This window comes from Arachis ipaensis, chromosome B8 (genome assembly GCF_059453495.1).
Source record: "Arachis ipaensis isolate K30076 ecotype BB chromosome B8, ASM5945349v1, whole genome shotgun sequence".
In the NCBI taxonomy this organism is placed as follows: Eukaryota; Viridiplantae; Streptophyta; class Magnoliopsida; order Fabales; family Fabaceae; genus Arachis; species Arachis ipaensis.
In genome coordinates, this window is record NC_142443.1 from 2,868,804 (window position 1) to 2,884,058 (window position 15,255).

General features: G+C 36.8%; 2 protein-coding genes across 2 annotated transcripts; both read left to right on the forward strand.

Annotated features, from left to right (window-relative positions):
• Positions 1-9,016: 9,016 nt before the first annotated feature.
• On the forward strand, positions 9,017-9,601 carry LOC148546997 (uncharacterized). The gene is made up of 2 exons (XM_088496505.1): positions 9,017-9,301; positions 9,383-9,601. The coding sequence occupies exons 1-2, from the start codon at positions 9,017-9,019 to the stop codon at positions 9,599-9,601; spliced, it is 504 nt and encodes a 167-aa protein (XP_088352631.1).
• Positions 9,602-11,721: 2,120 nt separating this feature from the next.
• Positions 11,722-15,015, forward strand: LOC107610264 (uncharacterized). The gene has a single exon (XM_016312334.3). The coding sequence runs from the start codon at positions 11,787-11,789 to the stop codon at positions 14,814-14,816; it is 3,030 nt and encodes a 1,009-aa protein (XP_016167820.2). The 5' UTR covers positions 11,722-11,786; the 3' UTR covers positions 14,817-15,015.
• The last annotated feature ends 240 nt before the right edge of the window (positions 15,016-15,255 follow it).

Here is a 15,255-nt window from a genome sequence, read left to right on the forward strand (position 1 = left end):
GTGAGTTTGTTTGGTGATTAGAGATTTTTTAATCTCGGAACACAAACTTTCAATTTCTTGGATACCTCTAAAAAGGGATAAGAGATTGAAATTTTTAAAGTGGATACTGAAACTTTAATATTATTTTTTTTTTAAATATTTTTATTTAACTTTTCACATTTTAAATTTATCCCTTAGTCTCCATATTTATTTTAAATCAAACATGATACTGAGGCATAACCCAATGTTGTACACTTTACACCAAATACAATATAGATATTAAATTTAATCTTTGTATCTCAATCTCAGTCACTCTTTCAATGGTAGTCTTAATGATTTTAACCTAAATAAATAAGAGTAAAAAAAAAATTAAAGAATAACAACCCGCTAAATAGTATAGCATATTGCTTATCATTTGACATGGTTGCCTAAGAGAAATTACTTTCTTACCATATAGTTAATTTTCTTCCAATTTAGTGTATCACATATGTGGATCTTAGTGTGATTAATTTATTATAGAGAATGTACATTGCCCTTGAGAAGATAGATAATAATAAATCTCATTCTCATCATCATATTTACGCGGAGAGATACAAGGAGGGAACATGTGGAATATAAAGGAGCATCAATGGTTTCCCCTTAATTAACATTCTAAGTATAGTTATTACAATTTCTTTAGCTGGCCAAACCGACAAACACTGCCAAGCCTGCAATTTTATTTTTCAAGTCACAACATATATACACATACAAAATAGTTGTAGTACTTAAAAAGTAAACAATATCATTCTCATTACACACACCATGTCAAAATATTTGTAGTACTTACACCAAGCACCAAGCTTATTATAAACATATGTATAATTCATAAAAAGAAGGTTACATGCATCTGCATTCACGGGATCAGTGATGAACAGAAATAAGAAATACTAGCAAATATATAATCATAGATTCATAGTTGACTTTGCATTATAGTTTGGTTGTAGGATCCAAAATTAAGAAGAAAAGTTGGTGGATTAAATTTTGAGCAATGATACATGGCTAGTAATAATTTGCATCCATATTTACAAATATTTTACATACAAAAAATATATAGTTTGCACATATATTTATCAGAATTTTGCACACATAAATTTAGGGACAGACTTAGGTTGGGGAGAGAAGGAGCACTTGCTCGCAACTGGGTGATGAAAAATTAATAATAATTATATATAAATAAATATACTTAATTCTATTATTATATTATCTTTCTTCTTATATTAAATTATAAATTATCTTTTTTGAGAATTATGTTAAAAACATATTTTGTTAAATTTAATATGTAATTATATATGTCGCATTAAATTTAATTTGGTATCAAAATTAAAAATAAAAAATTAATAAATAGTGATAATGTTCTTTTTAAAATAGTCAATCAATTAATTACTAAACTGTTGCTTAGTTTTTTAAATATAAATAAAGTTTTTATTTTTTTTCAAAAATTGGTTGAGTAGATAAAAAAATATTATTTATATATTAAATAATAAAAACTTATACGAAGCTGACTTTTAGTTATCCAACATTAATTATTTTTTAACTATAAAAATTCTCAATTTTTTAGAGACTTTAGGGTTTAAATTTTAAGATAAATAACATAATTTAAAAAAAATTGACTGATATTGATTGAAATTGGTTGAAAAAGTTAACTTTTTGATTGAATTCTAATTTATATTCTTTATTTTAATTCTTAGACATAATTATTATAAATATAAGTAAAATTATTAGTTTATATATATATATATAATTTTGTTTTAAAAATTATAAATATTTTTTTATGTCTTTCAAATTATAAATATATTGATATTTAACAAAATTTATTTTAGTGTATTTTTGCTCTCGTTATAAAAAATTTTTGGATCCGTCACTATATAAATTAATAAAATTTATTTGTTAAAGATAATTTAGTATTTGTGCAAGTCAAATGATAAAAAAATACTAAAAATTGTTAGTTCCTTAAATTTTCTCTTAAATTTTATCTGCACATATTATATATGGATCATACTACGTCAGTCACCAAGATCAGCCACCAATATAAAACACATGTTGAAATATAAATATATATTAAAAATAAATTAAATCACACATATATTTATATACAAATATATTGATGGTTGATTTTTGTGTACAAATAACGTTTTTGATTTTTTATATATATATATAGTACAATATCCCTATCCTATTTTTTCGGTAGATACAATCCCTAGAGGCTATGGCTTGTGATTCAAATCTTCATTTAAGATACCAAAACTTAAAAGTACAGATATAGCAGCTAGCCATTCCTGTATTGAACATTATTCTTTCTAATCTTTATCTAAAAATATTAGGTAGTAGTAGTAGTCTGAATTACTGAAAAATCTTGCAAGTCAAGTAACCAAGAGATTCCAAAAAGTAAGACTCAAATTCATCTTGGGTAGTAGCTATAATTAGTGTTGCTAAAGTTTATATACTATGATCATTATTACCCTTATAAATCAATATATATATTTCGTCCATGATGCAGTATATAAATCAGTCAAGTATATAAATCATCTGGTATAGTATATAATATGGCATTGAAATTCTAAACAACATGATCCGAGGTAACAATGTATCAGCAACAAATTAGCCCTGCATCACGTCTAAATTAAACAGATTACAACATATACTTTAGTAATTAATTATTTAATTAATAAAATTAGCATGTGCAGTTCTTCCAATTAGATCAACCTCATGTATGGTAGTAAACCTGCACCATATAATTTTATTGAGTTAATTACTGTAATATAGTGTATGTAATCACATGACATGAGATATATAAATGGTTCACAAGGTCAACCTTTGAGCAGATGATGAAGAATTAATATAGGTCCTTAATTAATTCCCTTAGCGTATTAGGGGAACATGAAGCGGTAATTATAACAAGCAAGTAAAATTAAATGTTATCAAGTAAACATCTAAATTAATGCTAAACAAATTTCAAATTGAATACTTTGGTCTAAAATAAATTTTTATTATTCTAAACAAATTTTTAAAAATTACTCTCATTAGATAGGTTAGTGATTCTATCATTTTCAATTAAATTCTTAATATGTATATTAGATAAATAATTTTTTAATAACTTTTATTGTAAAATAATTATTAGGCCTCTAAATTGACAGAAAATTAATCAATAATTTGTCTGATAGAAGTACATTTTAATAACTTTGGAGGATATAAATTATTTATTGGGAGGCAAAATGTTTGATTAAAAATTTCTTATAATTAAAAGTTAAAACAACTTGCATTAAGTGATTGCTCATCTATGTATAGTAAGCTAGGAGACTACAGATTAGGGAAGTGCATGCACTTATTGAGTATTATTTAACTTCCTTGATGATCATTGATATAATTATTTAATAATCACCTCATCTGAGGATTAATAAAACTAAATTAACCACCTCATAAAATAAAAATGTATTCTTCAAATAAGATATATAATATTAGAATTTAGACTATTAATATGAATTAATAACATTTTTTATATTATAATTTTTTTTTATAGAATTAGATATTTAATGTGTAAAATTATGAAATTAATGCTAGATTAATTATATAAATGTTATTCTTTATGAAAGTATAAATATAGTTTTAAGATAGATGCTTATTTCTATGTTATTGTAAAGATAACATAATAATTTTATGAAACTTGAAATCTCACGTGTTATTTACTCATCACAATACTACTTTAGACTATTTTTTTATATATCTATTATATATCTCTAATTTACAACTAAAATGTGTCACATGTCACTTTTTTCATTGCAATTGAAATCAAATTTTTTCTTCCAAAATTAAGAAATTCTCCTCCCTTCTTTGCTAATTTTATAATCAAAATGTGTCACATGTCACTCTCTCATTGTAATTGAAATTAAATTTTTTCCTCCAAAATTAAAGAATTCTTCTCTCGTCGTTATTAATTTTACAACCAAAATATGTCACATGTCACTCCCTTATTACAATTGAAATCAAATATTTCCCTCTAAAATTAAAAAGTTCTCCCCTCCTTCCTCTTTCTTTTCTCTATTTTTCTCATTCCTTCAACCACTCTATCTATTTTATATATCGTTATCAATATCAATGACTAATTACTAATTTGACAATCAAAATATGCAACATGACATTCTTTAATTGTATTAAAATTAAAAATATTAAAATATTAAAATTAAAATTGAAATATACCTATATTATGTATCATATATTACTATCTAATTTAATAATCAAATGTGTCACATGACACTCTCTTATTAAAATTGAGAGAAAATACTTTTTTCAAAATTAATAAACTCCCTTTCTAAATTATCTCATCTACCTCTTTCTATTTTTTATTTCTCTCTACTATTTTTACTCTATATATAATTTATATTTTATATTAGTAATTTGACAAATTAAAATATATCATCCAGTATTTTTTACAATTAAAATAATTTTTTTTCAAAATTAACAAACTCTCACTCTCACTCTCATTCTTCATCTTTATATTTCTCTCTCTTTTCTCTCTTTCTCTATTTTTTCTATCCTTCTCTTCTATAGAAAACAAAATTAACAAAATAATATAATTTAAATAAAAAATATCATTATTATTGTTATTATATATAATTTTTTATTTAGTTTTAAATTTTCATCGCTAATCTTTCTATTCTATATTCTCATTTCTCTTCTTTCAAATATTTATTACATATAATTTTGAGAGAATACTAATGTTATAATTAAAAGTTAGAATCAAAATTTAATTGTTTTTAAAAAATTAATTTTGAGTTAATTTTATAACTATCAGTATAATTTTTTATGTTAATATCTAATTATATATTGAGTCCTGTTAGGGAGCCAATGATTTATTTATACAATATGTACAATGGGCTATATGAGTTACAAAATGAACATCACTCATAATATTTAAAATAACGGGTTAATACTCAAATTAGTCCCTGAAAGATCACCCGATCTTCATTTTCGTCCCCGAATGTTTTTTTTAATCAAATTAATCCCCGAAAGATTTAAATGGAAACCACGTTCGTCCTTCCGTTAGGTCACTGACGTCGCCGTTAGAAACTGCTGACGTGGAGTGTGACTTGGCTGCCCACCCCAACCAAACGACGCCGTTTGGTCACTCCAGCGTGTCGCAATGAAACGCTTGCGTTTTGAGGGGATAGTGAAACGTTTTTCACTGTGTCTTTGGTGTTTAACCTCAGTTGTTCTTCTTCAAAGTAAGCTTGAGTCTCTGTTTCTCTGCCCCCTAAGCAAGCAACAGGAAGACGAAGAAGACTGCCCCATTGAACGCAACCGTTGGAGTCGGCGTGGAGCATTGTTGGTGCGTCTGCTCTGGAGCCCAGTGGGAAACCTGAAGGAAAGAACAGAGTGTTGTTTCTGCGTTCGAAGAAAGAGGTAACCTTTTTTGTATGTTGCCAAAATCCTCTGGTAAAAGTGTGTAAAACCGTAGTTTCCGCATTATTTGATTGAGTGATCGTTAACAATCTGTTAGTGAATAGGGTCTAGGGTTTTATTCCAGGGTTGGGTTTATGAACGGGTGAATGCGTAAATTAGGAAAGAGTCTGTATTTTTGGCTTAGGAAAAGTGTTAAGTATGGCTTGTGTTAATGGAGTAATGGTTAGTGGTTTAGGGTCTGTGTTGGTGATGATTTAGTGTTTTTCATGTTCCTTGTTAATTTTTGTATAGGGTTTGGCGATCCTTGCACTTCTAAGATGGAGGGTCCTCCGATGACGTTCATTTTTCATCATGGTGGAAGCTTTAGAAATGATGAGAAAGGAAGTAGAATATACGAACCAGATAATACGGAAGTGTTGGTGGGGGTGGATGGGGATACGTTGGATGTATTTTTTGTTAAAGGATACTATAAGCAACTGGGATATGCTGGGGGGGTTTATGTTGGTGGAAGGTTCCTTGGCTGTCGCTTGAGAAAGGGCTGAGGAAGTTGGAGACTGATAAAGACTTGCTGAAACTGTGTAAGACCTGTAGGAGGAATCACAATGTGATGAACATATACTTTGAACATGGAGTTTCAGAGCCACACGTGGTGGAATGCATGAGTGAGGAAGATGATGTCATCTTGCCAACCAATGCACCCTTCTTGAAGCTGCCCAGCACACAGCCTGCAATGCAAGCAAGGAAAGTTGCATCCCAGCCCACAATGAGCCACTCACAGAGGGAGTCAACAAAGCCTCTGCATCCCACTCCCAAAAATAAAGCCAAAGCCACTCCCAACTCTGCTGGACCCAGTCCTCACCACAAGAACATGGACTATGCTAAGCCCAAGACAAGGTCTTCCCAGCAAGCAGAGAAGCCCAAGGAAAAGCCCAATTCTGAGCCCAGTGAAAAGCCCACTAAGAAGCCCATTTCTGCCCCCACCAGAAAGTGTAGTTCTCAGCCCACTCCAAAGCCCAAACAGCAGCCCAAGTTCCAACCAAGAAGCTTTTCCCAACCTGCAAATCCTACCACTGCTGTTAAGGCAGGAAGTAGGCACCAACCTCCAACGAAGTCAAACTCTAAAAACAAGAACAACCCAACTCAGCATTGCACTAGATCTGGGAGAGCTGTTAAGCCACCCCCTATTCAGGATGATAGTGACTCTCATGAGTCATATGAGAGTGCTGAGGACAGTCTATATAAACCCACCAAAGGATTGGGAGATGCTAGTGACACTGACAGTGGGGGTGAAGAGTTTGAAAGTAGAGGTACACGAAAGAATAATTTTAGAGAGAAGCACAGACCAGCATCTTCTAGAAAGGAAGACAAGGTTATTGACACAGATGACTCTAGCTACGAAGACATTGAAGAGGATGAGCCATCAGATTCAGGTAACTGATGGTTTCTAATTCGACTTATATTAATCATGTTTTTTTATTTTTAACAGACATATTAGTTTGATAACTGACCTCTGTGTTGTGATTGGATTGACAGACTCTGGAGAGGATTCTGGTAGTGAGACTGAATCCGACTGTGACTCCTGGCACTCGGAAGATATGGATAAGGTCCTGGACTCTGATGAGGAGGAGCCTACTGTTTATACACCATACAATGAAAAGGCAAAATTTGGAACTCTGAAGCTTGAGGTTAGCATGATCTTTAAGTCCAAACAACACTTCATGAATGCCACTAGAGATTATACCATACAATGGGGTAGGAATATCAATTTCATTAAAAATGATAATGTGAGAGTGAGGGCTGTATGTAAAACAGAAGGATGTCCATGGGTTGTTTATTGTGCATGTAATAAGCAGAATGGGGTATGGCAGATTAAGACACTAGTTGATGAACATAGTTGTCCTAGAAAGAGAAAGAACAGGGCTGCAACACAAGAGTGGACATTAGGTAAGCTGGTTCCTAAGCTTAGAAAGCACCCAACTATGAAGCATAGAGAGGTATATGACTGGTTTGTCAGGAAGTGCAACGTTAAGCTTAATAGGACCTGCATTACTAGGGCCTTAAAGGCAGCAAGAAAAGTAGTGGAAGGGGATGAAGTTGAACAATACGGACTGATCTGGGATTATGCTAACCAACTCTGGACCACCAACCCAGGTTCAACAGTTCAGGTTGGAGTCATTCCCATGCCTGAGGGTCCTCCACAATTTCAAAGGTTCTATGTATGTCTGGAGGCGTGTAAGAAAGGATTCAAGGCCGGGTGTAGACCGTTAATTGGCTTGGATGGCGCCTTTTTGAAGAGCTTGCATGGAGGGCAGCTGCTGACCGCTTGTGCCCAGGACGCTAACAATCATGTTTTCGTCATAGCTTATGCGTTTGTGGATGTTGAGAACAGAGATAACTGGCACTGGTTTCTTGAGATGTTGCAGAATGATATCGGTGACTACAGAGAAAATGGTTGGGCCTTCATTTCGGATATGCAGAAGGTAAGGACCTTTTTGCTTCACGAAATGATTTTTAAGGACTTATTTGACTGCTTTAATTTCTTTTAGGGACTAGTTTGATTTAATGAAATACGTAGTTGGACTTGTTTGATTTAATGAACATGCAATTTCATTGCTGATTCACTGCAAACTGTTGTTGACGAAATGTTATGTTGCAGGGATTGATCCCAGCCATGCAGGATGTGATGCCACGAGTTCACCACAGATTTTGCGTCTGGCATCTGTGGAGGAATTTTTCTAAACAGTGGGGCAGTATACAATTGAAGGAGCTGCTGTGGGAATGTGCTAGGTCTAGAACCGTTACTGAGTTTGAAAGAAATATGAAGAGGGTGAAGGTGTTGAATGAACGAGCCTGGGCTTATCTGGATAAGTGGCCGAGAGAAGCATGGACGAAATCTCATTTTCGTGAAGGGCCTAAAATGGACACTATCTGTAACAACGCCTGTGAATCATTTAATGCAAGGACCAAACATGATAGGGGTAAGCCTATCCTTACACTGGCGGAGGAGGTTAGGAGGATCATAATGAAATCCATGATTGACAATAGGGAAAAACTGGCCAACTACCAAGGTCTTCTGCCTCCAGTGCAACAGAGCAGGCTGGAGGCAATGACAAAGCTTTCTCAGCATTGGAGCCCACAATGGAGTGGTGATCAGAATGAGGAGTTATACGAGGTTCACGGCTGGCCAACAACAATGGTTGTTGACTTAGGAAATCGAACTTGCACATGCAGATTCTGGCAATTGACAGGTATAAATTCTCACCCTATATTAAGATTAAGATTCTGAAGTGTACTTTTCTTACACTGCAAAACTATGTCTGAGATATTAACTGCTGCCACAGGTATGCCTTGTATGCATGCCATATCCTGTATACAAGATAAGAATGATAAGAGGGCTGAGGATTACTGCCATGAGTGGTTAAGCATGGAATCACACCGAAAAACGTATGCTTTCCATGTTAATCCAGTCAAGGGCCAAGAGTTATGGGAAAAAACAGGTCGTCCTGCCCCAGTTCCCCCTCCAATTAAGCCCAAACCAGGTAGACCGACAAAGAACAGAAGAAAAGACAAAGATGAGGGAGGATCTGGGTCCAAGACAAGAATGAAGAGAAAATATAACCCCATCCGATGCATGTTCTGTAGTGAGGTTGGACACAACAAGAGAACATGCCAGAAGAAGAAACAGGCTGATGCTGAAGAAGAATCACGTTTAATGCAGCTGCAACTGGCTTTAACTAACCCGAACACAGATGTACCAAATGAGCTCCCTTCTGATGTACCAAACGAGCTCCCAACTGATGCTGATAGTGCAACTCTGCATAATCCACTCCCTCTGTCTGTTTCCCCACCACCAAAGCGGTCAAATGCAACCACTGAAACAACACCGGTTTGCTTTACTGCTTTAACTTCAATTTCATTTCACTACAGCTGTTTAGTTTCTCAGTTTGGTGTTTACCATGTCATGCAGGCTAAAATGAGGGGAAGACCACCAAAGCTTCAAGTTTGTAAGGGAAAGGGGAAAAGAGCTGCCTCTCCCCAACCTGCTCCCCCAATAGCAAAAGCTCCAATTTCTGCTGGAACAATTAGAGGATCTAGTGCTGCCACAACCAAGAAGCTTGCAAGTTTTATGACCTTCGTCCCGACTCCAGGGTTCAAACGGCCTAGGAAGAAAGACGACGCCATCTGAAGCACATCCATCTAAACATATGCAACCTTTTTTTTTTGTTCTAGGCTTTAGACTAAGAAAGACATGTTTATGTTTCTGTTAAACAATATCTAGCATCAATGTTTTGTAACGACTCTATTTTGGGTGCATGTTATGCCTTGGTATGAAGTGTTTCTGTTGAATCACTTTTAGGAATTCTACTACCTTTTGTTATGAAACTTCATATTAAGAAATTTAAGAAACTTTATTATCTTGTTATGTGTCTGGTTTGCCATTTGCTTCTTTACATTTTATCTTTTCACCACAGGTTATCCAAAAACCAAATAGCCATTGATAAACTCTGGTTTCAGATTACAATACTTTAGCTAGGGTACTGGAAACAACAAAACCAGCCCTACTTGTACATATCTGAGATGCAAACTAACACTCCTACTAAGATGACTAGCATCACAATAGTGAACATGAAGCACAATAACATTCTGTGTGCTCTAACTTCTGCTTCTAAACTACCTATTCTCCATGCTAACTTAATCTTCCAATCTTCATAGTCAATGTCCAGTTCTCCTTCCATTTCTGGGACACCCCTGGAACCCTCTGCAACAGCTACATCTTCATTTTCTTCCACCCATTTAAAAAAATTGCAATGGTTCCCTTTCTGGAAAAATTGAACAACAGTGTAAAGCCCAGAACAAGAGTAGAAGCCAACATCATGCTATGATTCATACAAAATTAAACTCACCCGATATCTTGCACAGGTATGGAACAACCGGTCTGGGTTCTTTGATGTCCCTGATTTCTTAATCAAGGTTTTCAAACCGCAGAAACAGGTTTCTTCATGGTTTTGTCTTCTTCTTCGCATGGACGAGCTCGATGTATAACTACTCTGTGACGGCGATGGAAACCCACGACCGGCCCCTCCACTTCCGCTTCCCATCATGGCGCCAAGACCAACTTCCTCCTGCAAGCACAACACCTGGGTCTGCGACAACGCTCAATCAACGGAACCATGTTCTTCGAAGGTTGGGAATTAGGGTTTTTTAATCTCACACTTGGGGACCAAATTGATGCAACACACTAAACATATCTGGTCAGCAATACACACACCATGCCAGGTGTTAGGGTGGGCAGCCAAGTCACACTCCACGTCAGCAGTTTCTAACGGCGACGTCAGTGACCTAACGGAAGGACGAACGTGGTTTCCATTTAAATCTTTCGGGGATTAATTTGATTAAAAAAAACATTCGGGGACGAAAATGAAGATCGGGTGATCTTTCAGGGACTAATTTGAGTATTAACCCTTAAAATAACCATCTGGTACTAGGGATAATAAACATCTCATGTCATAAAACCATTCATCCCAAAAACTTAAGTTGATTTTGGAATTCTAACACTAATTGTTATATCTCTAATACTCCCTAAACCTCCATTGTGCGCATTGTATAAATATTTCATTGGCTCCCCATACTTTCCTTATATTTTTATATGCACACGGAGAAAAAATATTATTTTTAAATAGCAAGTATAAAAATTAATTATTTTTATTTTTGCAACAAACTTAACAGTTAACACCTAATTAAATGTAAAAGTATACACGTTAAATTGTTTTAAATTTTAGATAACAAATATTAAAATTAATTATTAATAAAAAATTAAATTTTTTTATATAAAAATAATAACTAAAAATCTTATTATTTAATTTTTTTTATCTACAGATATCTTGGTCTTCTTAGCCAAAAACTTTTGTCAACCTACAATTTTTTTTTTTTGTAAAAATAGTTTGATTTTATAACTTTTTTGTGCAATGCATAATTTATACTATAGAACAAAATGGACTATAACTTTAAAAAAATTATATTCCCATTATTATGGGTAAAAATACTAGTTTATAATAAATTTGATCCGATCTAACAATGCCGTTGACATCTCCATAATATAGTCATTGACTTTAATTTGTTCATATAGCCCACAATCGTCGGAAATATAAAATGCCTTTAAATATTAAAAACACATGGTAATATATATTTTAAGTCTTGAATTCCAGACTGTTGATGCATTTACAAAAGGAATGGTCTCATGCATGATTGAAGGGCAACACTATATAAAGGGTAGCAAGAATGCAAACTTTGTGAACCAAGCATAGATCATTAGGGTCTCTAGGAAAAGAGAGTACTAATAAAGATCTGAGCTACACAAGAAACCATATATTATGGGAACCTTCTCAGGGTCGAGGCACTGGCCTCGACTCATCTACTTAGTGGCATTTTGCCTACTTGCAATTAGTGTCATTGCTAAGCCTGATGATGAAGATCATGATAAGAAACCTTACCCTCATGAAAAACCTAAAAAAGATCATGAATTACCTCCAAAGCATGAAGAACATCCACCCCATGATCATAAACCACATCCACATGAACATAAATCTCCACCACCTCCACCTTATGGTTACGAATCACCGCCTCCACCAATCTATTCTCCACCACCTCCATATGTTTATAAATCTCCTCCTCCACCAGTTCATTCTCCGCTTCCTCCAGTGCATTCACCTCCACCACCATATATCTACAAGTCTCCTCCACCATCAAATCACTCACCGCCTCCACCGTATATTTATAAATCACCTCCTCCTCTGATTCACTCACCTCCTCCACCAGTCCAATCCCCGCCCCCACCATATGTTTATAAATCTCCACCTCCTCCAGTTCATTCTTCGCCTCCACCAGTTCATTCACCGCCTCCACCGTACATTTACAAATCACCTCCTCCTCCTGTTCACTCACCTTCTCCACCAGTCTACTCTCCGCCCCCACCATATGTTTATAAATCTCCACCTCCTCCAGTTCACTCACCACCTCCACCGTACGTTTACAAATCACCTCCTCCTCCTGTTCACTCGCCTCCTCCACCAGTCCACTCTCCGCCTCCACCATATGTTTATAAATCTCCACCTCCTCCAGTTCACTCACCGCCTCCACCGTACGTTTACAAATCACCTCCTCCTCCTGTTCACTCACCTCCTCCACCATATCTGTATAAATCTCCACCTCCTCCAGTTCACTCTCCGCCTCCACCAGTTCATTCACCGCCTCCACCATACGTTTACAAATCACCTCCTCCTCCTGTTCACTCACCTCCTCCACCAGTCCACTCTCCGCCCCCACCATATGTTTATAAATCTCCACCTCCTCCAGTTCACTCACCGCCTCCACCGTACGTTTATAAATCACCTCCTCCTCCTGTTCACTCGCCTCCTCCACCATATCTGTATAAATCTCCACCTCCTCCAGTTCACTCTCCGCCTCCACCAGTTCACTCACCGCCTCCACCATACGTTTACAAATCACCTCCTCCACCAGTCCACTCTCCGTCCCCACCATATGTTTATAAATCTCCACCTCCTCCAGTTCACTCACCGCCTCCACCGTACGTTTACAAATCACCTCCTCCACCAGTCCACTCTCCGCCCCCACCATATGTTTATAAATCTCCACCTCCTCCAGTTCACTCACCGCCTCCACCGTACGTTTACAAATCACCTCCTCCTCCTGTTCACTCACCTCCTCCACCATATTTGTATAAATCTCCACCTCCTCCAGTTCACTCTCCGCCTCCACCAGTTCACTCACCGCCTCCACCGTACGTTTACAAATCACCTCCTCCACCAGTCCACTCTCCGCCCCCACCATATGTTTATAAATCTCCACCTCCTCCAGTTCACTCACCGCCTCCACCGTATGTTTACAAATCACCTCCTCCTCCTGTTCACTCACCTCCTCCACCAGTCCACTCTCCGCCCCCACCATATGCTTATAAATCTCCACCTCCTCCAGTTCACTCACCGCCTCCACCATATGTGTATAAATCTCCACCTCCTCCAGTTCACTCTCCGCCTCCACCAGTTCACTCACCGCCTCCACCGTACGTTTACAAGTCACCTCCTCCTCCTGTTCACTCACCTCCTCCACCAGTCCACTCTCCGCCTCCACCATATATTTATAAATCTCCACCTCCACCAGTTCACTCTCCGCCTCCACCGTATGTTTACAAATCACCTCCTCCACCAGTCCACTCACCGCCTCCACCGTACGTTTACAAATCGCCTCCTCCTCCTGTTCACTCACCTCCTCCACCTGTCCACTCTCCGCCACCACCATATGTTTATAAATCTCCACCTCCTCCAGTTCACTCTCCGCCTCCACCAGTTCACTCACCACCTCCACCGTACGTTTACAAATCACCTCCTCCTCCAGTTCACTCACCCCCTCCACCAGTCCACTCCCCACCTCCACCGTATGTTTACAAATCACCTCCTCCACCAATTCACTCGCCTCCACCACCATATATCTATAAGTCTCCTCCTCCACCTGTTCACTCACCGCCTCCACCGTATGTTTACAAATCTCCTCCTCCACCAATCCACTCTCCACCCCCTCCATATGTCTATAAATCTCCTCCCCCACCAGTTCATTCTCCGCCTCCTCCAGTGCATTCACCTCCACCACCATATATTTATAAGTCCCCTCCACCACCAATTCACTCACCACCTCCACCATACGTTTACAAATCACCTCCTCCTCCAATTCACTCACCTCCTCCACCAGTCCATTCCCCACCCCCACCATATATTTATAAATCTCCACCTCCACCAATCCACTCTCCGCCTCCTCCAATCCATTCACCTCCACCACCATATGTTTACAAATCACCTCCTCCTCTGGTTCATTCACCTCCTCCACCAACCCACTCTCCGCCCCCACCATATGTCTATAAATCTCCTCCTCCACCTGTTCACTCTCCGCCACCACCATATACCTATAAGTCTCCCCCTCCTCCTGTCCACTCACCACCTCCACTAGTCCATTCACCCCCACCACCATATATTTACAAGTCTCCTCCTCCATCAGTTCACTCACCGCCTCCACCATATGTTTACAAATCACCTCCTCCTCCATATCACACACCGTCACCCTTAATTCACTCACCACCACCTCCATATATCTATAAGTCTCCACCACCTCCAGTGCATTCACCACCACCACCATATATTTATAAATCTCCTCCTCCACCTGTCCACTCACCACCTCCACCATATATCTATAAATCCCCACCTCCTCTAGCCCACTCACCTCCACCACCCCACGTATATGTTTATCCGCTGCAGTCACCTCCACCTCCTCATGTTCCCAATCATCCACCATACCTCTATAACTCACCACCACCTCCTCCAAAATACTATTAAGCTTGCTTTTAATTATAAGCTATCTTAAATTGCTTCAGTATTATTATGGCATGCATGTGTTGCGGTTAGGAACTATAACTTCATTAATAACAGGGGTTATACGATCTACACTAAAGGAAATTTTCGTTAAATGTAACCTCCTTATGTATACTTTTTATTCAGAAGTTTGTTCTGCTCTAACAATGTTCAACTATTGTCATTCGCTTGTGTTAAGTATCCATTTACTTATTTACATGATATTCTTATGTAATTTGTGAGGTGCTACTTCGAAATAAATACTTTATTTGACATTATATTTCTTTTGTTAAAGAATTATAAATTGAGTCTAGTCATCCTCTTACATTAATATATGAAATGTTGCGAATTTGGAATATAAAGCTAACCACTCACCTCTCTCCAAAACGATGTCTCAATTTCCTATTTAACAGAGAAAAATGTT

Excerpts from the sequence above, each read along its gene's own strand:
- LOC107610264 (XM_016312334.3), top strand. The coding sequence starts at position 11,787 with ATGGGAACCTTCTCAGGGTCGAGGCACTGGCCTCGACTCATCTACTTA.
- LOC148546997 (XM_088496505.1), top strand. The coding sequence starts at position 9,017 with ATGAAGAGAAAATATAACCCCATCCGATGCATGTTCTGTAGTGAGGTT. Across the intron at positions 9,302-9,382 it reads CAACCACTGAAACAACACCG|GCTAAAATGAGGGGAAGACC; the intron begins GTTTGCTTTACT and ends CATGTCATGCAG.